The sequence below is a fragment of the Thalia democratica genome, chromosome 6, assembly GCF_965202585.1.
Source record: "Thalia democratica chromosome 6, ktThaDemo2.hap1.1, whole genome shotgun sequence".
In the NCBI taxonomy this organism is placed as follows: Eukaryota; Metazoa; Chordata; class Thaliacea; order Salpida; family Salpidae; genus Thalia; species Thalia democratica.
Window position 1 is genome coordinate 39,494,512 of NC_139170.1, and position 25,796 is coordinate 39,520,307.

Genomic DNA, 25,796 nt, shown 5'->3' on the forward strand with positions numbered 1-25,796 from the left:
GGTAAAATCAGCGCAGCATGAATTAGCGAAGTTTTTAAATTTGAGTCTTGAGCCAGTGTTTAAACACAAGGTGGTAAAGATCCAGTATCCAACTTATACAAAGTATGGTAATTTACTAATTCAGCTGCTGTTTTAAAACAATCTATATTGGATTGACAACAAGAAATCTAAGAAAAAGGTTAAAAGATCATGTCCCAAAGGGGAAGAGAATGTTTTTACTCAGAAAAGAAGGATGATATACCGGTTAAAGTTCTAAATGCTTCTAAACGTTTGCCCATTGCAGAAAACTTGGTAAATAACTCGACATGTGCAAACAGTTATAATCAAAACAGATTTAAAATAAACAAAATTTGTTGTAATGTTTTGTATTAATAAACTAAAAGCTATTTATCTTTTATTAAGGAAACCTGTTTTATGTGATTTGATTATACAGTTTCTTTACTTTCGTTATACTTTATAAGGCGTATTGTTGTCATTATACAATTATATGATTTTACTGTAGGTTAGTTATAATCTAGGTAAACTTAAATGATTTTATCTGTTACCAATTGCTTTTGTCTTTTTTTACTCTCTTGGTTTATTGATAGTTTGTAAAATCTCATTTCATGTTAGTTTTGTACTGTACTAATGAGAATTGCTCGAAAAATATTTAGTTTTACTGAGTTTGTGTGTCATATATATATCTTATTGTCTAATTACTGGTCAATAATTTTTTTTTATAAAAGTTTTATAGTTTTAATAAAGATAAAGGTTAATTTTAGGTAATTAATGTTCTATAATTATAATTTTGGCTTTTTATTAGTAAATAACTCATGTACGAAGACATTATGACAGTTTTTTTACCATAAAACTATTTTTAATGTTATTAAGAATGTCTAACTGTCTTAAATTAAAAGCTCAAAAGAATAGTTATTAGATTTTAATCCTTTAAAATCCACACATATTGAAACAAACAAAGGTTTAGCATAGAAATACTAGCATTCTGGTAATTCTCCTGATAAGTACCTTTGCTTATCTAACCATAAGATGCAATAAAATTTTATTCAAAATCAAATTACAATCGTTAATAAAACTTTAATATATATATATATATATATATATATATATATAAATATATTATTTTTTAGTAATGAGCGTAATTATAAAAATAAAAAATAAATGTAGGTATTGTTTTTGGATGGGCAACCTTACAAAATATCATTGCTCACTATGATTTATTTATCTTAATATCGTATTTTATAAATCAAATAAAATAAAGATATTGAATTATGAATGTTAAAACTAGTTTATTCGTTTTTTATTTGCTTTTAAGTACACAGTAACTTATATAATATGATTACTTTTCTTTTAGCTTATATACTTCAAAGTAAAAAAAAAGAAATTTATTACATGAAGTAGTTTAGAACGAAAAAAGCTAGTTTGTTACATTTATGAAAAGAGAAATAATTTTTGTTGTAAGTATTCCGCTGAATATAATAAATACCTAACCCAATTGTTAAGTATTGGTAAAACTTTTAAATTCCAGCATATTGAACAAAAAATGACAAGCATACTAAAAAAGACAATTTCTCATTTTTCGTTGTCAAGGCACTTGATATGCTCAAATGCACAAATTTTATTTACAACTGCAACTGTTTCAAAATGTAAAAACTTCAATATATTGTGAGGTTTTTTGAAATATATATTTATTTAGTGTGTATTTTTTAACCAAATGCTATTATATTAGAACAATTTTTTCGTAAAAATTAAATAAAAAAGTATTCAATAGCATAACTGAAACTTATTAAACAGAGTTTGTTTTCAAAAAAATTTAGATGTTATTTTATGCAATGAACAACAGTTAAACTTTACATTTTAAGTTTATTCATTATTTTTTTAAAAATGTTAGATGTATTTGTCTTTTACGAATATGAATAATTACGAATATAATAATTTCGAGTATGAATAATACTTAATAAGTTAAAAGTAATGTTTAAAATTGTAAAGTGTGATTTTTCTTAAAATTTACTCACCAATAATAATCAGCCATTATACTAAAAATCTTAAGTTTTTTATTCTAAAAATAGTGCATAGATTTTAATATTTCTAAAAAATTATTGATAAAAGGCTAAAAATGTTAAAGAAAATAGTCAAAAACATTATATTTAAAACTTTAAAAAATTATACAAAGGCACTCTCTTGCATTTTTTTGACTATTTTCACATTAAAAATGTTTCATGTAATGTTTTTCTAAATGTTGATAGTGGCTTGTTTATACTTCAAAATTATATCAGAGGTTGTTTTTTTTTTGTCTTGAAGAACTAGCAAACTGACTACTTTTTGTAAATATTGTTTATAATATACTTTTTATTTACAAACCAATTGATTTGTTTTTAGTAAATTTTAAAATTGTACTCTAAACACAAACTTTATTATTACATATTTATTTTGACTATCAATTTGAAAAATTATAATTACCAATAGTTTATATTGGACTAAAAGCAATTTATTTTGTTTGTTCTTATACTATTATAAATATTGTTAAGTACAATTTAATGTTTCTACAAATCTAGTTCGTATAATTATTCATTGTGCACTACTTATTTACTATAAATAAAAAAAACTAAAAAATAAATAAACATATATTCCTAAAAAACCAATTACATCTAAATTTTAAAATATAAAAGTTTTTTGAATCGTTAGAAAAATGTTGGTATAATTACGAATAGAGTATAATAAAGTGTCAAACAGTATTTATTTCATTATTTACTCAAAATACTTTAATGCTTTTTGTAAATGTTTCTAGATATAAATTTGATTTTGAGTTTTAAATTACATTTTGTTTACTTCGTATTTAATAAAATAAAATTATATTTTAATTTATGTAGAAATCCTGGAAAAGCTTAGAATTTGACAATCTAGCCAAAAAAACATGGAGTTTAAGAAATTTTGAAAACAATTATAAGTTTTTCTTTTACTCGGAAAGTAACAAAGTTTAGTTTAGAATACAAGCAAAATATCTATCAAAAAATGAAAAATGTTTGTAATTATTTTTTTTTTTTAACTTTTATTCAATTCTTTATATATTATCCTTTTATGTTTGTGTAATAGGCATTTTTTTAATTTTAAATTTATTTTTATACTAAAAATGAAAAAAAAAATTTTTATTTCAAAAACCTGGAAGAAATTTACACCTGAAAGAATTTTACTAAAAACCTTTGACAACTCTGATATAATGAAAACAGTTATGATAAAACAGTTTTCAAAACTAAAAAAAAACTAAGCTATCGAGTATTTCTTAGGACATAAGGAAATATAAGCAAAAAAAAATATTTTTAAGCATAATTAAGAAAAAAGGTTTGAGTTTTTAAAGTTTATAACAATATGTTTACTATAATAAAATGTTTAACTTGAATAAATTTTGCACTTTTTATGCAGTTGAAAATTGAACTAGAAATTTAGATATTTTTCCGATAAAAAAAAAAAAAAATCCCAGGTTTTCTTTTAACAAAAGTTTAAAGTTTACAATGGACCCGAAAGAAGCAGATACAATGAAGTATATTGAAGATCACAAAGTCATGCAGCTCATGGATAACTTGACTTCATCTCTTATTTTCACACAACCCAGTATGTTCAAAATTACTTATATTTCATTAAAAAAAGTTTTTATATTAAAAAACATTTTCTACTTAACATTTACAAACTCTTAAGTTTAGTTTTTGAATAAGTTTTATTTATTTTTATTATATCATGCCACAATAAGCTATCAAGATTTATGCTGAAATTTTAGTGAAAACAAATCACTAAAATTGAAGGCCACACGCCTTTTTTTACTAAATATCAGGTACCATTTTTTATTTTGCTAACCGGTGCATTTTTACTAATTCAAAAATTAAAAACAAATTTTTAGCTATAAATTATTAATTCATATTCAATAAAACATATTTTGTTATTGCTACATTTCAAGTTTTATAATCATTAAAAAAACAACGCCTCAGAGTTGAGGTTTTTAGTATCTGTAGTATAAGAGGAGATAGTATTTTTTTTAATTTGAAAAATCTATCTGTTAAAACCTTATTTGATTGGTTTGTAATAAAAAACCATTAGCAAAATTGACAATATCTTTAAAGTAAGTAAAAAAAATCTTTTATATCCCAATGATTTTAACCTAATTATATGTGCAAAACAACTTTTTATGTAGTTTCTAAAGCTTTAGATACATTATTGAAAACATTTTTTGGTATCAAAAATCCTTTTAAAACAGCCCTACTAGTATCTTATAATGAAAATATTGTTTAATTTCAGGAAATCCCAAGAAGTTTATGATAGATCATCTGAAAAAACTGAAAGAATCCAGGAAAACAGGAATAGATGAACCAAGTTTATTGTCTGAAGAAAACCTCAACTCGATATTTGACACACTTGATCCCGTTAAAAGGGGTCACATATCCCTGCAACAATACACATCAGGTTTGTGTAAAATGTTACAGTAATTTAAATACACAATTATTAATAAAGATTATATTAACACTATACATTAGCTTTGAACAGTGTTTCCTAAACTTCTTTTCAAAGGGCCCCCTTTAGAAAAATATATTATTAAAAAACTCATTTAGCTCTTCATCAGCAACTCAAGAATATCTAGTATAAGTTTCAAATTATGACCTCATGGCCCTCTAAGGCTCCTTTACTGCTCATGCCCCCCCCTTCTGCCACATTGCTACTCATGGCCCTTAAGGGGGCCACTTGGCCCACTATGGCAAACCCTGGGGTTGAATTACAAATATCAATAAAAATTCATATAACTCTATTACAAAATTGCTTACTTAAAAACAATTAAGGTAGTGTCTATTATTTATGCAGTATTGAAAATTAGACATTCGTGCTGAAAATTAGTATTTATAAAAACAGCATATACCAGAATAAAACATTACTTTTATAAAATTGTGTTGAAAAAATTACTTTAACTTTAAAACAATAATGATTTAGTTGATTATAATCATTTAATCAGTATACAATAACCAGTTTTCAAACATTTTTGTTAATAAAAGTATAAAACAATATTAAAATGTGAATAAATATACCCAACTAAGATTATAAAGTTTTTGTTGTATACCACAGATTTCAGACAACTAAGTAATTCAAAAAATCTATGTTTAATTTATCTTAAAAGCTCCTGTTGATGTTATATCCTTAAAAAAATAAGCATCACTTTACAAATGTTTTTCAAAAATGTAGGTTTTTTTTGGTACTTAAATTTAAATTAAATATTAAAGATATAATGAGTTAAAAAGCTAACAGTGAAGAAGCTAGTATTATAAATTACCAATCTTTTTCTTTCAACTTATTTAGCTACTAATTAATATTTACATACTTTATAAAAAGATTAGAACTTAATATAATTTAGTATCTTTAAGAATTGAATTCTGTTTCCTAGTTTTAAAATTTCTAGTTTTATCTGTAATGTGCACATATCGATTGTCATCATATCATTTGAAGTTCTTATTTCAAATTTAACAAGCTTAACTTGCCTTACTTCCAATGAAATTAAACATTGTATCTTTACTAAAAAAGTTAAAAAAATCGCTGTAACAAAATAAACTTTTTTTTATTCGCTTTGATTTAAAATATATTTAGAACTTTAGTAATAACAAGAGAACTTTTGAAATTTAGTTTTAAATTTTTTTCATTTTTTGCAGCTTTACAAACAATAGGAGTTGAGGAATTCAATAAAACTCCGCCTGGTCATGAAATGAATAAAATAAACAAACCAACTTTCATGCTTGAGGCGTGAGTAATTAAATAGTAGTATTTGTTTTGTTTGAATACTCCGTACTTAGTATAAACCTTGTTTATACAAAACTGTTTTTACAATATAAAGCGTTTTAATTAAAGATTTTATCTAGCTCAAATATTTTAAATCACCTAAAATTTGTAAATCAATATTATAACTTAGATTTTAGAACAATTGTTTTAAACAATCTAACGTTTTCGTTTCTTTTTTTTTTTTTTTTTTTAATAGTTATGAGAAAACTGGGTATTTTGAATAAGTATAAAGTATTATGTTATATTAGTATCATAAGTGTAAGTATAAACTACTTGAAGGATTTAAGTAATTATTTTTAAAACTTTCTTACACTCTTAATAATAAATCTACAATGGACAAAATGTTTAAGTATAGTTAACTTATATAATTTTCACAAATTGACAAATAACTACTTATAATATTTTTAATCGTTTTTTTTCTGTTTTCTAACAACTGCAATGTAGTTTATAAATGCTGTTTATAAATGTTGTTTGTTTTTACTTAAATGTGTAAAAGTTGTTAGTGACTGTTAATCTTTTTTGAACTATTCAATTTATATGATTAAAAAAACTATTTTGTACTTAATAAAATATATCTATTCAAAATGATCTATCAAAATAACTTTATTCAAATTCTAAAACTAGTTAATAAATTAATACACATTTATTAATAAGTTAGTACTGAACTTTTAAGATATAAATTTAACTATTATATTGCAAATCCAAATTATACAAGTTATTTTTTTTGTCATACATAAAAAAAGACTCAGTTATATAACTAAAACCCAATATAAAATTTTACTTTTTGAAAGATATTTTATTATTTATAAAAATATTAAAATAGATAATTTTTTTCAGAAAAAAAGGATTAAGTGTCACTCATGCAACGTACAAAAGTTAAAAAAATGGAAGAACAAAAACGTTAAAAAAAAAAATTGCATATAGTTTTTTCTTTGTAGTCTGTTATAATAGTAACTATACTGTCTAGTAGTATATATAGTAGTATATACTTGTCTATACTGAACACTAGTAACTATGCTAGTTCTTTACTGTCTATTATATGAAAAAATAAACAATAGCAATTCTTTTATGATAACTGTTTTTAAAAAGTGCACGCTGAAAAAGAATAAAAATATTAGTTTTTAAATTAAAAACTGATTATGCACATAATAAAGATGAAATTTATCTACATTATTATGAAAACTTTTAGAGTCCTTTTCGTTTTTCATTGTTTTTTATTGCGTTATATTGAATATTTAATACATAAATTGTTCATAACGTTAAAACTTAGTGTACTTATTACTTTTTACTGTACTTTATTTAACAAAGTTAAAAAAATGAAAACTTCAAATTTAATATAGTTTGTTTAATATTATTTTATTTGTTATCTGAGTTGTCTTTTTATACTTGTTATTTGTTATCATATGTTATTTTTACACTGTTATAATTACCCTGAAAAATTGACTATTTTTTATTCATTACCATTTATTTTAAACTTTATTTAACATATTTTTATATTTTTACTTGGTAATCAACATTACTGTGATAAAACAACAACTTTACTAATATTTGTAATTTTTTTACTTCAGTATTAACTTAAATTTATTTTTTCGGAGAGTATATAGTAAGATGTACTTCGATATAATAGCAACAAAACTAATTCTAAATAAAATAAAAAAGCTACTTTAATGATCTTTTTCTAAAAGCGATATTACTTTATTTTTAGTAATTCATTCCATTTCTTTACTAGCTTTTATAAAGCTTAGTTGTGTTAAAGTATTTAGCTTGAGTATAAGTTTTCTAAGGATTCTCATTTTTATTTCATAATTTAAGTTCTTTTTAACTACAGAAAAATATTATTAAAGATATTAAACATTTTGTTAATGATTCAAACAGTATTATTTATTTTGTTTTACAAATTATGTAAATAAATCAAATAAACTTTTAACATTGTTATTGATTACTTAGATTTAAAAGAATAATTATAGACATGATCAGATTTCTGTAATAATAAAACATGTACTTCACCAAACGACCAGTTTCATCGAAACTTGTCGTGTGTTGACTTGGGAGCTATTATTTGTTGTCATATGGTGAAGTTCTCTAACTTTTATTCTTGGCTCGAAACAACTTAACTTTGTTGATGATGGTCGAGACAATTGTGGGTTAATATTTTTTTACTTAATAACAAGTGAAATTGTTTGTGAAATTAAAGCTACTTAAACAATTTAAGTGTATTTGATTACATAGTGATTAAATATTTCTTTTGTATATATAGAATAAATATAAAAATTATACCTTTTTTATATATAATTATATTAAATGCTTATACAAGACAGTAATTTTCTTTCCACATAGTTTTTTTTAAGCTATATGATGCCATTTTACAAAATAAAAGAATATTGTGCATGTTCGCCTAGAAATAAACTAGAGTCGCGCTTTTTATCTATATTCCATACATACTTGCTGCACAAAGCTAAATATACTACTTGTTTGCGGCTTGTATTATAGAAGAAAATTGATACAGGTAAGTGATAACATTTTGAAGCGGTGCATTTCATTTCGTAGACAAAAATTATTTTAAAATTTATAAAATTTGAAGATTTTTTGAACTAAATAACAATTCTTACTATTTTGTCTCCATTTTACAGGTATATTTTACTAATCAAAAAAAACGTGTTTTAGTTATAATTTATAATTATAACTAAACAAAAGTAGTCATAAAATGCTACATTTCAAGTTTTATAATCATTAAAGAGACATTGCCTAAGAATTTGTGGCCTTTAGTATCTGAAACGTAAGAAGAGATAGTTTACAAATAAGTTTTAAATTTAAGAAATTTGTCTTTTAAAATGTTTGCCTTTATTTATTTCTATTAAAAACCTTTAACAAACTAACTATATCTTAAAAATGAATAAGGATACAGTTGAAAATTTAGTAAGTTTAAGTAACTCTTGGCTTTTGTTGACTCTTGGCTTAAAACCACAATTTTAGACAATTCTTAATTTTATTTAGATAAATTTCAAGGTATAAATACTTTATTTTTACCTTTTTTTTTAAAAAGGTGTAAATATTTTATTATTATTATTATTTATTTTTTTAAAGAAAAGCTCTGGATTCATTTTTTTTTTATTTGACTCATTATATTAATATTAATTCAATCCTTTTTTTAAAAACTAGTACCAATTTTACCTAAATATACTCTGATATGCTTGAATTTTCGAAAATACAACATTTTTGTTTTTGTTTATATCCTTCAAAATATGAATAAGTTTTTGAACAACAGTGTAATTAACTATTATTGTTATATGCAGTTTCATATTTTATTTTTGCTTGAAAAGGTCGCAATCTCTTGCCACCGAAACCGGTCGCGAATAAAATATAAAATTTGCATAAATCTATTTATTTATAAGTTTAAGTAACAAAATTTATAAAATAAGGTATTTTAAGACCCAAAGCTGTCACTCTTTAAAAAAAAAAACATTAAAAGCTCGCCTGAGTAACACAAACTATCTTGGGTAAACGAAACAATTCAAAATTGCACGAAAACAACTTTCCACCAAGGGTCAGCTTTGCACGAGAGTAAAAAAAAAAAAGATAAATTACTAGAAAAACTAAAAAATTAAATAACTAATAAAAATTATTATAAAAAAAAGAATAGTTAAAAATAAACTAATTAATGAGAAAAAAAAGTTATTGACCGAGGGTAAGGGTTAGGGGTAACAGTGATAATAAAGCAAAATAGATAAATAAACTCAACAAATGAATAAAAAAAAAATTAAATAGAAAAATTAAAAATCTCAACCCTTTAAAAAATATCTCTGTGCAAAATTGTATACTCGTAAAAAGTGACCTTTGTGCAAATGTATCTTCGTGCCATTAAGTCCCCTCGTGCAATTTAGTCCGCTTGTGGAAATTTGACACCTACCTCTCAAGTTAGTAACCATACTTTTTAATCTATTATTGTTGTTTATTGAACGATAAAAAAAAACGCTCAAAAAGTTTGGTCTAAGGACCTGGTGTACAAAGGAACCTTTCAATTATCGAGTCGTACACCACATGCTTATAAAGATCCTTACGAGGTATTACACATAGTATTTTTAACATTTAAATACTTAAATCTTTTGTAATAAACAACCACTTAAACGAAAAGATAAATTAAAGAAAATAAAACGAAACGGAAATTAAATGAATTTTGTGTTTTATAATTTATTATGAAAGTTGTTTAGTAACATATGTAAATATATATAACTTGAAATTAACTTTTAAAAATAGATAAACAACACTAATAACAAACGTGTGAATAATTGAATTATAGCAGGGGTCAGCAAACTGCGGCCCGCGGGCCAATTGCGGCCCTCGAAATGTAAATCTGCGGCCCACGAGCATGTTTTTTATTTAAATTGAATGCGGCCCGCTAAAGAAAAAACCTGCGGCCCGCTAGCAATTTAATGTGGCCCTTAAACAAATAAATTTGGGCCGCTAAACATAAGTATATTTTAAATTGACTTTTTCAAAAAACAAAACTATTTTTGTTAGTTTTGTTTTTAAGTACCTGAATATAAAAAAAAAACCGTTTTTTATCTTCACTGCTTAAGCTTAAATATGTGAATTAAGACAGATAGCAGTTCACGCAGTTTTTTTTTAAATTTTAGACTTTGATTTTCCTTTCAAATAACAACATCTTGGAGTGTATACAAAAGCTTACGTACTCGGATTGGATTTTTTTTTGTCTTTAGTAAGTTTACAATGCAATAAGTAATTTTATTTAGTATAAAGGTTTTTATGTGCACAAATATTACAGCGTTTTACTAACATGTTAATTCTTTATAATTTAGGTTATTTGCTTTGAAATGTGATTATAAAAATGTTTCTTTCGTAATTATTTTATCACTATATTGAAATTTGCAAAGAAAGATTTAAAGAAATCAAAACCTATTTAGTAAAACTTTTTTTTTTAATTTGTAAACTACTATTTTTAAATGGCAAAGTTTTTGAATCTCGGCTTTTTTTAATTTTTTATCCTTTAAAAACACTAACTGATTTGATGTAACTTTTTTTTTTTTTCAAAAAGTTGCAACCAGGAAAAATTAAAATAGATTATTAAAGTATTTAAGGGTTTTAAAAGAATAACTTGGGCTGTTCAAAACTAAATTAATAATGTAAGTTTTGTTTGTATTTTACTTAACTTAACAAAATAATTATAACTTCAAACATGTGATGTGCAATGTATTGAATATAAAAAGATTATTTTAAACAACTTAAAATAAAATAATAACTAAATAAATAGAAGTTGATTATATAAAAAGTGTACAAAGTGATCCACATCTGTTTTTTGACCTTATATTTTTAAAGATGTCAGTGAGAGTACTGCGTGAAATGGCTGTCTACAAAATGCAAAAGACTAAAAGAAAGATAAAAAACAACACTATATGAAAACGACACCAGATGAAACTGAACTAGAGTAGAAAATGTATATCAAATTTTATTAATTATTTTACTGAATTACTGTGTTTGCAGTTGAGATTTTTGCAGATATTTAATGATTATTGTTGTGTAACGTGTAAATTTTTATCAAACACAAGACGTCTGATAGATTGCTTATTTGATTGTTAAAGAGTTAGGTAGTAATGAAAAGAACAAAATTGTTATATTATTTAAATAAATATATAAGAAATGATAGAAACAGTGTTAAGACAAATATTAGAATTAGAAAATATTATATTAAATATTGATTTTATACTCTAAAACAAAAAAACATTTTAAATGTGCCAGGCCAGACCCTTATAAGTAGCTAAATATAACTAAAACTATGAAACTTGAAATTTGGCCCGCGAGAACTAATTGCCTGCCGACCCCTGGTGTAAATTAACAGAGAATTTGCTAATAAGACTGTTTTTTTTTATTTGTATTCAGTTCTTGATATTATAAACAGGCTGCTTAAAGTTGTAGCATTAGTTTTTATTCATATTTATCTTCTACGAATGATGTAATTAACGATTCTAAAATACTTGCCTTACTAGCAGCAAAACAATGATAGAAATAGTATTAGGACATAAGTATTGTATTAAATATTAACTTTATTTGAAAAAGTTCACACGACTTTTGTTTCTCAACTTTTTTATTAAAAAACAAAAGTAGAAACAAAACTAAAGCATAAAAGTTTGAGTAGTTTCACGATGGTTGTCTACTTAAATTTTTTTTTGAACTTTAAATTACTATTTATTATTAAATTTTAAACTACAAAAGGTTTGAACACTGTTTTTTGTTTTATATTTACAGTTAACTTATCTTAAATGTAAAAATTAAAAACAAATATTTACAGCTAACTTAAGCAAAAAAGTACTTAACAAGATATTGGTTCAATTAAACAATGTCATTAAATACAACTTCAGAAACTTTTAGATGAATTAAAAATAACATATAAAACATACAACTATTTACAGTGTTAGTTATTACTACATATGAATACTTTTAGCTAAAGTTTATTATTTTTTTACTTACCTACAATTAAATGTTATAGTATAAAGGAAAAACAAAAAAGTCTTCGACGGAATCATTAAAAATTAAAAAAAAGGCAAAAAAGTTTATTTTTGTTAGTTTTGTTCGTCAAGGTTTTGTTATTTTCCTTTGTAATGTTAATTGAATGTAGCTTTTAAATAGCTTTTGCAATAGTTTTAAGCTTGTTAAAATAAGTTCTGTTGCGAATATAACTTGCTGTATAGAATATTCGGTATATTTATTAAGAAAATTTGTTTGTTATACTTTTAATCATATCTTATGATTTTAAATTCTAAAAAAAAAACTCTTAATTTGAATATGATTTCCCAAAAGTAGATAGTTTGAAATAATATCTTAATAAATGCCGCAAAAAAAAAAAATTTGATATTTTATGTGTTTTTCAACAAATCACGAATTTATATTTAAATTTTCTTGCATGCTTCCCGTACTCACACATTTTCAATGTAGTTTCATATAGTTTAAAACTGGAATAAATACTTACTTTGATTTTAATTTACATTACTTACCTTTAATCTGAATTAGTCTCACGACCTTCTGAAGCGCTTGATTTATGAAAAAATAAATAAAAAAAATTCTACAAACTTTTCTGTAGACAATGTTTTGAACATCTACACATTTAGATTTATACAGTTTTTATTTGCAATTTTAACTCAATGTTTTTAAAATAACAGGTAAGGCCCCAAAATAGTCCTTTTCATTTGACCTTTGTCATATTTAAAAATAGCAAATATTAATTCACCTGAATAGCAAAGTTACCGGAAAAAAAGAAGTACTAATTTTGAAATGTTTACTCATGCAGATTCATATATCAAAGTTTTTAACGTTGGAAACTCTGATTTACTGTATGCGTTTGCATAGTTTTTATGATATATAACAGATGCCAGGCTCAGATGAGGAGTGCCCAACACATTTATTGGAGCTCTAATTTTGAGAAAAATAAACAAACCTTAATTAGTACTTAGAACTTTTTATTTTGAAGTGCTGAAGTGTACTGAATATTTATGAGCAAAATTAACACTTACAACTAAAGATTAACTTTATATAACAAACCAATAAGTTTTTACTTAGTCAACCAACTTCACTCTTACTCTAATTATTACTAAGATAAAGAAATAACTTAAAGTATTTTTGTTTTCCATTTTATAAAATTTTTACACTGTTTATTTTTAGTTTAAAAACTTTATATGATATATGATTTAAACAGAGTTCTTGCATTTTGCCTATAAAACATTTTTCAATAACTTATAAACATTATCTTTAGCTAAAAAAAAAATTTTTATTTCTTTATAAAAAAAATTCTACTCAAGGCACTAAAACTAGCTTCATTCTAAAAAATACGGCAAATCTGAAGTTTAAACAGGAACTGTTTTGAATTATAAATAAAAAACCAAGTGCTTTCTAGTGACCAACAGAAACTATAGTAAGAATAGATTGTGTGGAAGTGAAAAAAACAAAAAAAAACCATTTATACTGTAAATATGAAAGTGAATGGTAAATAAACGATAGCAAAATACAACTTATTCTTGGCTTTTAAAGTTTGAAAAGACAAATTCTAATCAATAATCGAATAAAGATCATTTAGTTAGATCACTATTACGAGAATATTTTTTTATAATTACTAAATATTCTTGTAATTTTCAAATTAAAATAAATAGTCGTTAATGATTAGTTTAAATACATAAAAGATTGTTGTTACAGGGTTGCCAAATAATTTTAAATGAAAAAAAACAAAGTTTTGTACTTTGTTTTTAAAAGTACAAGTATTTATCAGCTATGTTTTTAATATAAGATAAATATTTGTTTAAAACTTTCTGGTTAGAAAAAGTTAGAAACTGGAACGCAGTTTCAAAAGTGTTTTTTAATAAAAAAATTCTAAGTGGTACAAAAAATGATCGTATACAATGGTTTTTACGTATTTAATCTAACTTTATCTCTAAATTTGAAATGTCATGCTTGAGCATTTTTTCAAACCAAATTGACTGATAATGGCAATTTTGTTGTATTTTTGGCTTTATAGTTGCCATATTCTTATGAGCCAGTCGCCATAAAGTTACTGAAAAATTAAATTTTGCGTTAAATAAACAAACGTTTTTAAAAGTATTTGTTACTTTTAGTTTTTTAAATTGTGAAATCTTTGCTTTATACTAGTCAATAGAGTTTTAAATAAATACCTGCATCAACTAAATAAGTTAAAACTAATGATCAACTTTTTATTATGAAACATTAAGTTTTTAACCAATCAACCTTAGTGTTACTCTTTTATTGTAACGAAATGTGCTTTGTTATTTTCGATTTCTTACCACACTATTTGTAAATTTATCGCCATAAATCATTTATGTTTTCGTATGATTGTTTTTTGTTAGAAGTTGTGACAATGTTAATTAGTTTATATTGAATATATGTTGAAGAAACATTATTGAACACAAATTTTCTTAGAGTATCATGTATATTTTTCATTAAATACTAACGTGCGCTAAAAAAAGTAAAAGTAATCATTTAATCAAGCCCGGATTATATTTGAGTCAGCTTTTGACATTTGCAGTCCAATAATGTTAAAAACACTAACCTTCTATAAGTACAAATAGCTGTGTTTATATGTTTTGGTGTTAAAGAGAAAATATAATAAAAATTAAAATTCATAATACCTTAGTGTTTATGTAAAAATAGAACTTTAAAAATTTTTAAGATAAAATAAATAAATTATTCTTAATGTATTAAAAGCACTAACGTAATAAACTTTTATCCTTATCATACTTGCAACTTATTAGATACTTTCTAGTTTGAAAACTTATTGTTTCTACTAAAAGCTAAAACATTTTAATTATAAAAGGCAATTAAAAAAATTAACATAGTAAAAAGTTAAAACTTATTTAACATATGTTAATTTAAAGAAGAACTTTTTGAATTTTACACTACATCTAAACATATAAATTTTCAGAAGTAAAAAATGAATGACAAAGAAGTAGTTAACCTCAACAATATTACAATCAACATGGATGACAGTTATAGCACAGATTCAATCTATTTCCTGAGTGAAATGCTTAAACCTCAAGATAAAGATTATCAGTTAATTAGAAAATGCTTTGTAGACAAAATGTTAAAACCTCGTTTGTCACTTGAAGTAATTCAACTTAAAATATACAGAGTAAAAGCACGTAAGGGTATTGAGAAAAGTAATACGGAAAATGATAACTTATTACTTTTTCATGGCACGAATCATGACAATACAGTTGGAATACTTGAAGAAGGTTTTAAGCCTTCAACCAAGGGAAAGTATGGACCAGGTGTTTATTTAACAGAAAGATCTCACATTGCAACAGCTTTTTCAATTAATAAAAACGGGGAGGAGGATAAGTTTAAAAATTTTGACGATTACGAAAGATCCGATAACAGAATGGAACTCTTACTGGAGAAAGAAAACTTTGTTTTTGTAAATGAAATTCTCGAATCGAAAAATCTAAGGTACAAAACTGTTTCTAATGAAAAAAGCTTAACGAAAACTGACATTAAACGTCAGCATGAATTTGAAAAGTATACCATAAAGAAAAATGACAAAAATGCTTCTGTTGAAATTTATGAAAAAGACACCTGCGGTAGGAAAATTAAAGTCTGCAATGGAAATGAGGAAGATGGAAATGATTATTATGTTTGTGATGAAAAATTAGTGATACCTAGATATTTGATTCAATGCTCTACTAAGTTTTTTTATATACCATCAAAATGATAAACTAGTGATTTTTGTATTGTCACCATTAGCAATTTGATTTTAATAAATACATTATTGTTCAAATTAATTTATTTTATACATTAACGTAGTATAAATTAATAACATCTTGATTAATTTTTTAAAATTAGTTTTTTGTCATTGTACGAAACCCAAAACAGACAAACGATTTATGAATTATAAAAAATGGTTTAAAATGTGATAGTTATTTAAGTAACTATTACATTTAAAAAATATATTGTAAAAAAAATAAAAATTGTAGGTTTCTTGTAATTAATATATCTTGTAAATGTCAAAAATACTTAATAATATTAATTAATAAATTAATATTATTAATTAAATTACTTATTTAAAAAGCAGACTTCATTTTTAGTTTTTATAAGTTTTTTAGGTTTTATTGTATTTGCTTTGTTGAATAAACACTTAATCTCAAATATCGCTAGAATTTTATATACATTGATGGCTATCTAATAACAATTTTTAATGATAGCTTTAAAATGAGTGACTCAGATAGTAAATTTATAGTTAAACGCTCAAAACATGTGGCCAAAGCTATTACCCTTAAAAGTAACAACCCTAACCAGGTTTGGTCTGTTACAAATGGTGACTCGGATTTTAAAAGGGGCACGAGACTTCCTAATACTACAAAAATAATAAACTTTTAGACTTTAAGAAATGACGTCAGTGCCATTATGTCAGAATAAGTGAGAGAGTTAAAATTTGTGAATCAGGGACTGGAAAAACAAAAAGGAGCTAGAGCATTACAAGAGGAGTTAAAAGATTCATGAAGATTGTTATTTTATCCACATTTAAAAAAATTAAATTTTAAACATGAATTTTTCTAACGGTTTCACATGAGTAGTAATAAAGCTTAATTAAAGAGTTTCAAAAGTTTATAAAATATTGCTGCTATTTTTTTTTAGTATTTTTGTTTTGAAGTTATAATTATTTAAAAACTAAAAAAAATCTCATTTGAAATTAAAGGTGACAGCAAATAAGGCCACGATGTAATTACATTAACTTAAAACAACTGATAAAACAACTAATGTGCTTTCAAAACATGTTTTTGTTTTTTTCAAGCAGTATAAAAAATATAAAAAATAAAAAAGCTTTATTAGAAAAAGAAAAGAGGTAGAAACAAAAACAACAAATTAAAATAATTTAACAATTTTTTTAATTTTTTGATGCGTGAACAAAGTTTTAAGTTTTAGTTAATATTTGAAAGCACTTGAATGTTTAAGGCGTTGCAAAAAAGATTCTGACTAGGTTAATCTTTAAATAATTTCTGTATAAGACTTTTAAATTATAAAAACTTGAAAATACAATAATTCAAAAAACATAACAATTAGTATTGTAAATTCTAGTGATGTTTTAAAGCTAAGATACTCCACACAAAGTTTAAAATAATGCTTGTCGTTCTTACATGTAATTATAAAAGTCAGATAATATTAAAGAAATTATTTAAATAGCTTGTTTAAATTAGTCCTTTAACTTTCAAATAACATTGTATTGTGTTAAATTTCAATGTATTTTTGTTGTGTTTAGCAAAAAATGAAGTGTAAAGGAAAACTGTACATTTAATTACCTTTAGATTTTTAAAAATAATTTGTTATGCAATTGGTAAATTATTTCATTCTAAAATTATAGTTTTTTAGTTTATTTGATTAGTTTTTTCTTAATGTTAGATATATAATTTACTATTAGAAGTATGAGAAAAAAATTACAATCAATAATCTAATAAAGATCATTCAGTTACATCACTCTGACTAGAATATTTTTTTTATTGATAACCAAATATTATTGTAATTTTCAAACTAAAATAAATAAACGTTAAAAATTTGTTTAAATGTTATAAGTTTTTTGTTACAGGGTTGCCAAATAATTTTGAATTAAAAAAAAAAAACTAAGTTTTGTACTTGTTCGAAAAGTACAAGTTTTTATTGGCCATGTTTTTAACATAAGATGAATATTTGTTTAAAACTTTCCGAAGTAACATAAATATTTTAAGTTTGATACTGGAATACAATTTTAAGAGTGTTTTTTAATAAAAACAATTCTAAGTTGTACAAAAAATGATCGAATAAAATGGTTTTTTCGTATCTAATCTAACTTTATCTTTAAACTTTAAATGTCATGCTTGAGCATTTTTCAAACAAAATTGACTAAAAATGGCGATTTTGTTGTATTGTTGTCTTTATAGATGCCATATTCTTATGTACCAGACGCCATGAAATTACTGGAAAATAAAATTTTGCCTTAAACAAACAAACGTTTTTAAGTACTTATTACTTTTAGTTAAGGAAATTGTGGAAACTTAGCTTTGTACTAGTCAATAGAGTATTTAATAGTTACCTGCATCAACTAAATAAATTAAAATTAATGATCAACTTTATATTATAAAACATTAAGTTTTTATTCGATCAACCTTAGTGTTACTTTTTTATTGTAACAAAATGTGCTTTGTTAAATTCGATTTCTTTCAACACTATTTGTAAATCTATCGCCATAAGTATCTATGTTTTCTTATGATTGTTTTTTGTTATAAGTTGTGACAATATTAGTTAGTTTATATTGAATTTTTTATTGAAGAAACATTATTGAACACATCTATTACTAGAGTTACATTTGTAATTGTTATTAAATACCAAAGTGCGCTAAAAAAGTAAAAGTAATCCTTTTAATCAGGCTCGGATTATAACATTTGCTGTCCAATAATGTTGAAAATACAAACCTTTTATGAGTACAAATAGCTATTTTTTTGTCTTTTGATATTAAAAAGAGATATATTAAAAAGTAACTGTTCAAAATATAGTTTTAATTGTTTCCTAACAAAAGATCCTAGTAAAGTAACTTCACTGGAATATAAATAAAAACAAATTATACAGTAATCTTCCTTTATTCTACCAACATATGTTTCTGTGTGTCAACGAATCAACACACTTCAACTGGGTTCTGTAAAAAAAAAAATAATTACTGTAATGAGAGAATAGAAGCATAGAATAAAGTAGGTGTATATATGTTTTCATTAAAATAAGATATATTCTACAGATAATAGTTATTAATAGGTGAAATACTTAATATTAAATCCGACTGTTGTAAAACTATATGATATTTGTAAATATTAAGTCTAAAATAAATAAGTAAACTAAATTACACAACACAACATAGTATAAACAAACAACTTACGTTAATAGGAAAGATAACTAAATCAAAATTTACTGTCGTTAACTAACGAAAAAAATACATTCGTTACAACTAATAATTACGTCACAATGTAAATGAGGCCATTTAAACTATTCAATTTGTATTGCAAGAACGTTAATTTTGTTTTTATGTAATCTATTTAGAACAAAAACAAAACATTAACCATTAGTCAGTAAATCAATAAAATTTAATAAAACTTAACGACGCTGAAGGCAATAAAAGTCACAGAAACTCGGTGTAACATGTATATTATATATTGAATGTTAGTAATGATTGAATCAAAGTTATATAGAATTAGGAAGCAGATTTAGTTCAAATGTAAAATTCAAAAAGTGAAAAAATGAAAAAATTAAACTTTAAGGAAAAACAAAACACAAAAAACATAATTATTAGTAGGCTTACAATGTACTGACCGATAATTAATTTACAGCGACATACATAAAATCATAATGACCTGAATTAAATATATATAGTATTTTATAATTAATAAAATAATTAAATGGTAAAGTAGGAGTCGGCTGTTTAATTTAAATATCCCATACAGACATTTTATATATTTAATAAGTAATTTGTGTTATATGTGAAAGTTAAAATGTAAAACAACAAGGTGGTCATATGCTAAGTATAAACCTGCAGTAAACAATTACTAAATTTTAGAAGATAGTAAACAATTACTAAATAAAAGACGTGATATTTCAAACAACTGTGCACACAACCGACGGTTCTTCTTCAAATAACACCTTGGCGCCTTCTCACCTTTCATACTTTTCATTCACGTTCCACACACACACACACATTCACTTAACATATATTAATATAATTATATATCCTAAGTAACATATAGTTTTATTCATTTATTATTTATATCTATTTCACACAAGTCACTTTCTATTCTCTGAAATTTCATATATTCACTTTACCCTCCGACTATAATTCTTCACACTTTTATATGTTAAGTTCCAAGTTTAATTGGAAGCCTGTATTCAAATCACAGATAAACCGTGCTTTTTTACCTACTACGCCCAAGAGAGCTAGTAGGTTTTTTACTGCAGGATTATACTTAGCATATGACCACCTTGTTGTTTTACATTTTTACTTTCACATATAACACAATTTACTTATTAAATATATAAAATATCTGTATGGGATATTTAAATTAAACAGCCGACTCCTACTTTACCATTTAATTATTTTATTAATTATAAAATACTATATATATTTAATTCAGGTCATTATGATTTTATGTATGTCGCTGTAAATTAATTATCGGTCAGTACATTGTAAGCCTACTAATAATTATGTTTTTTGTGTTTTGTTTTTCCTTAAAGTTTAATTTTTTTCCTTAAAGTTTAATTTTTTCATTTTTTCACTTTTTGAATTTTACATTTGAACTAAATCTGCTTCCTAATTCTATATAACTTTGATTCAATCATTACTAACATTTAATATATAATATACGGGTGGGTGTCACTTTTGCACGAGCGTCATTTTTGCACGAGCGTCACTTTTGCACGAAGGGACACTTTTGCACGACTGTCACTTTTGCACGAAGGGTCACTTTTGCACGAGGGGACACTTTTGCACGGCGACTCTTTTGCACGAGCGTCACTTAAGCACGAGGGGACACTTTTGCACGGCGTCACTTTTGCACGCAGGGACACTTTTGCACGGCGTCACTTTTGCACGAGCGTCACTTTATCACGAGGGGACACTTTTGCACGGCGTCACTTTTGCACGGAGGGTCACTTTTGCACGAGGGGACAGTTTTGCACGGCGACTCTTTTGCACGGAGGGTCACTTTTGCACGAAGGGACACTTTTGCACGGCGTCACTTTTGCACGCAAGGTCATTTTTGCACGGCGTAATTTTTGCACGAGGAGACACTTCTGCACGGCGACATTTGTTGCGGCAGCATTGTTGCACAACGGTACTTTTGCACAACGTCACATTTTTACGATGAAGATTTTGCCCAGCGACATTTTGGCACAATGATTTTTTTTCACGGAACATCAATTTTTCATTTTGGTAAAAAGTTCTTTAGCTAGTACCAAATTTTAAACATACTTATATTAAAGGCAAAAAATGAAAAATTTAAAATCTTAAACAGTAAAAGTTAATGTTAGAAACAAACTAAGGAAAGATAGAATATAATTATTTATAAAAAATTCATACCAGGGACAAAAAAATAATTAATTTAGAAACTAGGATAAAAAATAATTTAAGTGTAAGTAAGTTGTTCTAGTTTATTTTGAACTATAATATATTAGTCAACAACTATGTCATATTATATATTTTACTACACAGTTACAAGTTTAAAGTCCATATGATGGACCTAGGCATCAAAACCTAGACCACTTAAACTGAAAGAAACATAATAAAAAAATAAAATTAATACAAGAAGTTTATTTATTAAAACAAAGATAAAAACATAGTTTGATATAAAACTTATAGGTTAACATAAAAAGCAAAATGTTAAGCACAAACTTATACTTATTTACGCTTTGATGTAGAACGATGAACGTCAAATATTTAAACGCATTGATTAACAACAAAAATTAAAACCTAACGCTCCAAGGACATCAGAAATAGACTGGCTAGATGAGTAATCATTAAATACATTGAAAAAGGACTCATTATTAAAAGAGTAAAGGTGCTGCTAATATAATAAATTGAATTATAAACTAAGCTTAGTCTTAAAATTAAATCAACGGTTATTAAAAATTACTTATTAATTTTACTAACACAAATATAATTTTGATAAAAAAATTTTAACTTCAATCGAAATTCTTTAAAATTTTTGCAAGAAACTAATTCATTTGTAAGTTTGTTCCATATTTCAACTGACCGATAAAAAAAAATTCTGCCAAGCTTCATTATTGATTTGTTGCAGCGGTTGAAGACTAATATGGTATATTTTCTTTTAACATAAGTTCAAACTCCCAAATGTTACTTTCTCCTTGGCTTATCATGATCATGCAAAGTTATAATGCTGAAATAATCCAAGTTTAAATCATTTTATTGCTCTTTTTATTCTTATGCTAAATTAAAAAATAGACTGAAAAATAAACGTTAAGTAAAATCTGAAATACCTTTACAATTCAAATATTAACTAAATATTTTGTTTTGTTTTAACAATCGTTTAAAACTAAAATAAATTTTAACCATTTGTTTAACAACTATATATTACTAATTTTAACATCAAGAGAATATTAATAAAAAATAATACTCAAGATTCGTGTTTCAAAGCCTTACTAAATTAAGGATATCTTTGTCTTTAAAATTTAACGAGTTCAGATAATTTTTATTTAAATTATTCAAAATTGTTTTTTATTCATCTAGTTTATTTTGATTAAGATTAAAAATATGAATAAATGAATTGTGGTACGTAATTATATTGTTTCCCGTAAAACTTAAGATAAAAACTTTTATTTAAGAAATTTATTTAAGCACTGACGAGGTATTAGACCGAAACTTAGTTTGTAAAATAAATTTTTGCAACAACAATTTCATAAAAACTTTACAATAACTTTTCATTAAAAAACTACAACATTTTATTGATTCAAAACAACTTGTGTTTAAAAGCGAATATTATTTAAATTGACAAAAAAAAATCTATTTATATTTTTATTTGAGAAAATAAAAATTAGAAGCGTGCAAAAGTGAAGTTTCGTTCAAAATTGACTGATTATTTAAAACTTTTCAGTTCATAAGTATACCCGTGAAATTATAACGCCGTGCGAAAGTGACGCTTTGCAAAAATGTCGTCATGCAAATGTAACGTCGTGCAAAAGTGACGACCGTGCAAAAGAGTCGCCGTGCAAAAGAGTCGCCGTGCAAAAGTGTCACCTCGTGCAAAAGTGACCCTGCGTGCAAAAGTGACGCCGTGCAAAAGTGTCACCTCGTGCTAAATTGACGCTCGTGCAAAAGAGTCGCCGTGCAAAAGTGTCCCCTCGTGCAAAAGTGACCCTCCGTGCAAAAGTGACGCCGTGCAAAAGTGTCCACTCGTGCTAAAGTGTCGCTCGTGCAAAAGAGTCGCCGTGCAAAAGTGTCCCCTCGTGCAAAAGTGACCCTTCGTGCAAAAGTGACGCTCGTGCAAAAGTGTCCCCTCGTGCAAAAGTGTCTTCGTGCAAAAGTGACGCTCGTGCAAAAGTGACCCGTTCCCATAATATACATGTTACACCGAGTTTCTGTGACTTTTATTGCCTTCAGCGTCGTTAAGTTTTATTAAATTTTATTGATTTACTGACTAATGGTTAATGTTTTGTTTTTGTTCTAAATAGATTACATAAAAACAAAATTAACGTTCTTGCAATACAAATTGAACAGTTTAAATGGCCTCATTTACATTGTGACGTAATTATTAGTTGTAACGAATGTATTTTTTTCGTTAGTTAACGACAGTAAATTTTGATTTAGTTATCTTTCCTATTAACGTAAGTTGTTTGTTTATATTATGTTGTGTTGTGTAATTTAGTTTACTTATTTATTTTAGACTTAATAATTACAAATATCATATAGTTTTACAACAGTCGGATTTAATATTAAGTATTTCACCTATTAATAACTATTATCTGTAGAATATATCTTATTTTAATGAAAACATATATACACCTACTTTATTCTATGCTTCTATTCTCTCATTACAGTAATTATTTTTTTTTTTACAGAACCCAGTTGAAGTGTGTTGATTCGTTGACACACAGAAACATATGTTGGTAGAATAAAGGAAGATTACTGTATAATTTGTTTTTATATTAAAAAGTAAAATTAAAATTCATAATACCTTGGTGTTCATATAAAAATAGAACTTTAAAAATTTTTAAGATAAAATAAATGTATTCTTGTTAACGTTTTAAAAGCACTAACGTAAAAAACTATTATCCTTATCATACTTGCATCTTTTAAATACTTTCTAGTTTAAAAGCTTTTTGTTTCTACTAAAAGCTAAAAATATTTAAATTAAGAAAAGCAAATTAAAAAAATAAACATAGTAAAAAGTTAAAACTTATTTAACATATATTATTTTAAACAAGAGGTTTTTGAATTTTACACTACATCTAAACAAATAAATTTTCAAAAGTAAAAATGAATGACAAAGAAGTAGTTAACGTCAATGATATTACAATCAACATGGATGATAGTTATTGTACAGAATCAATTTATTTCCTAAGTGAAATGGGACCTCAAAATAAAGATTATCAGTTAATTAAAAAATGCTTTGTAGACAAAATGTTAAAACCTCGTTTGTCACTTGAAGTTTATAAACTTAAAATATACAGAGTAAAAGCACGTAAGTGTATTGAAAAAAGTAATCAGGAAAATGATAACTTATTACTTTTTCATGGGACAAATCATGACAATACAGTTGGAATACTTGAAGAAGGTTTTAAGCCTTCAACAGAGGGAAAGTATGGACCTGGTGTTTATTTAACAGAAAGATCTCACTCTGCAACAGGTTTTTCAGTTAAGAAAAACGGGGAGGCGGAAAAGTATAAAAATTTACGAAAAAATTACGAAAGACCCGATAACAGAATGGAAACTTTACTAGAAAAAGAAAACTGTGTTTTTGTAAATGAAATTCTCGAATCGAAAAATCTAAAGTACAAAACCGTTTCTAATGAAAAAAGTTTTCAGAAAACGGACATTAAACGTCATGATGAATTTGAAAAGTATACCATAAAGAGAAATGACAAAAAAGATTCTGTTGAAATATATGAAAAAGACACCTGCGGTAGGAAAATTAAAGTCTGCAATGGAAATTTGGATGATGGAAATGATTATTATGTTTGTGATGAAAAATTAGTGATACCTAGATATTTGATTCAATGCTCTACTAAGTTTTTTTATATACCATCAAAATAATAAACTAGTGATTTTTGTATTGTTACCATTAGCGATTTGATTTAATATATACATTCGTGTTCAACTTAATTTTTATATTTTATAGTAACATAGTATAAAATTTGATCTATCTAGATAAATTTTGAAATTAACAGTATTTTAATCTACGAAACCCAAAAGAGACAAAATAGTTATAAATTATAAAGCAGGCTTTAAATTGTTATAGTAATTTAAGTAACTATGTCATTTAAAAGACATATTGTAAAAAAATAAAAATTTTAAGTTTCTTATAATTAATAAATCTTGTAAATGACAAAAATACTTTTATTCAAAAACCAGACTTCATTTTTAGTTTTTATAAGTTTTTTAGGTTTTATTGTATTTGCTTTGTTGAATAAACACTTAATCTCAATTATAGCTAGAATTTTATATAAATTGATGGCTTTTTAATAACAATTTTTAATGATAGCTTTAAAATGAGTGACTCAGATAGTAAATATATAGTTAAACGCTCAAAACATGTGGCCAGAAAAAGATCAAAGCTATTACCCTTAAAAGTAACAACCCTAACCCGGTTTGGTCTGTTACAAATGGTGACTTCGGATTTTAAAAGGGGCACGAGACCTCTTAATACTACAGAAATAAGAAGACTAATCTTTTAAACTTTAAGAAATGACAGTAGTGCCATTATGTCAGAATAAGTGTTAAAATTAGTGAATCA

General features: G+C 24.9%; 1 protein-coding gene across 2 annotated transcripts; it reads left to right on the forward strand.

Annotated features, from left to right (window-relative positions):
• The first annotated feature begins 3,479 nt into the window (after window positions 1-3,479).
• On the forward strand, window positions 3,480-6,993 carry LOC145838431 (EF-hand calcium-binding domain-containing protein 10-like). Of its 2 annotated transcripts, XM_082946020.1 has the most exons (4): window positions 3,480-3,606; window positions 4,285-4,449; window positions 5,679-5,769; window positions 6,643-6,993. In XM_082946020.1, the coding sequence occupies exons 1-4, from the start codon at window positions 3,507-3,509 to the stop codon at window positions 6,683-6,685; spliced, it is 399 nt and encodes a 132-aa protein (XP_082802146.1). In that variant the 5' UTR covers window positions 3,480-3,506; the 3' UTR covers window positions 6,686-6,993. The 2 variants fall into 2 exon arrangements, with proteins under 2 accessions (XP_082802146.1, XP_082802147.1); XM_082946021.1 differs by lacking the exon at window positions 6,643-6,993 and having other exon boundaries at window positions 5,679-5,773.
• Window positions 6,994-25,796: the final 18,803 nt, after the last annotated feature.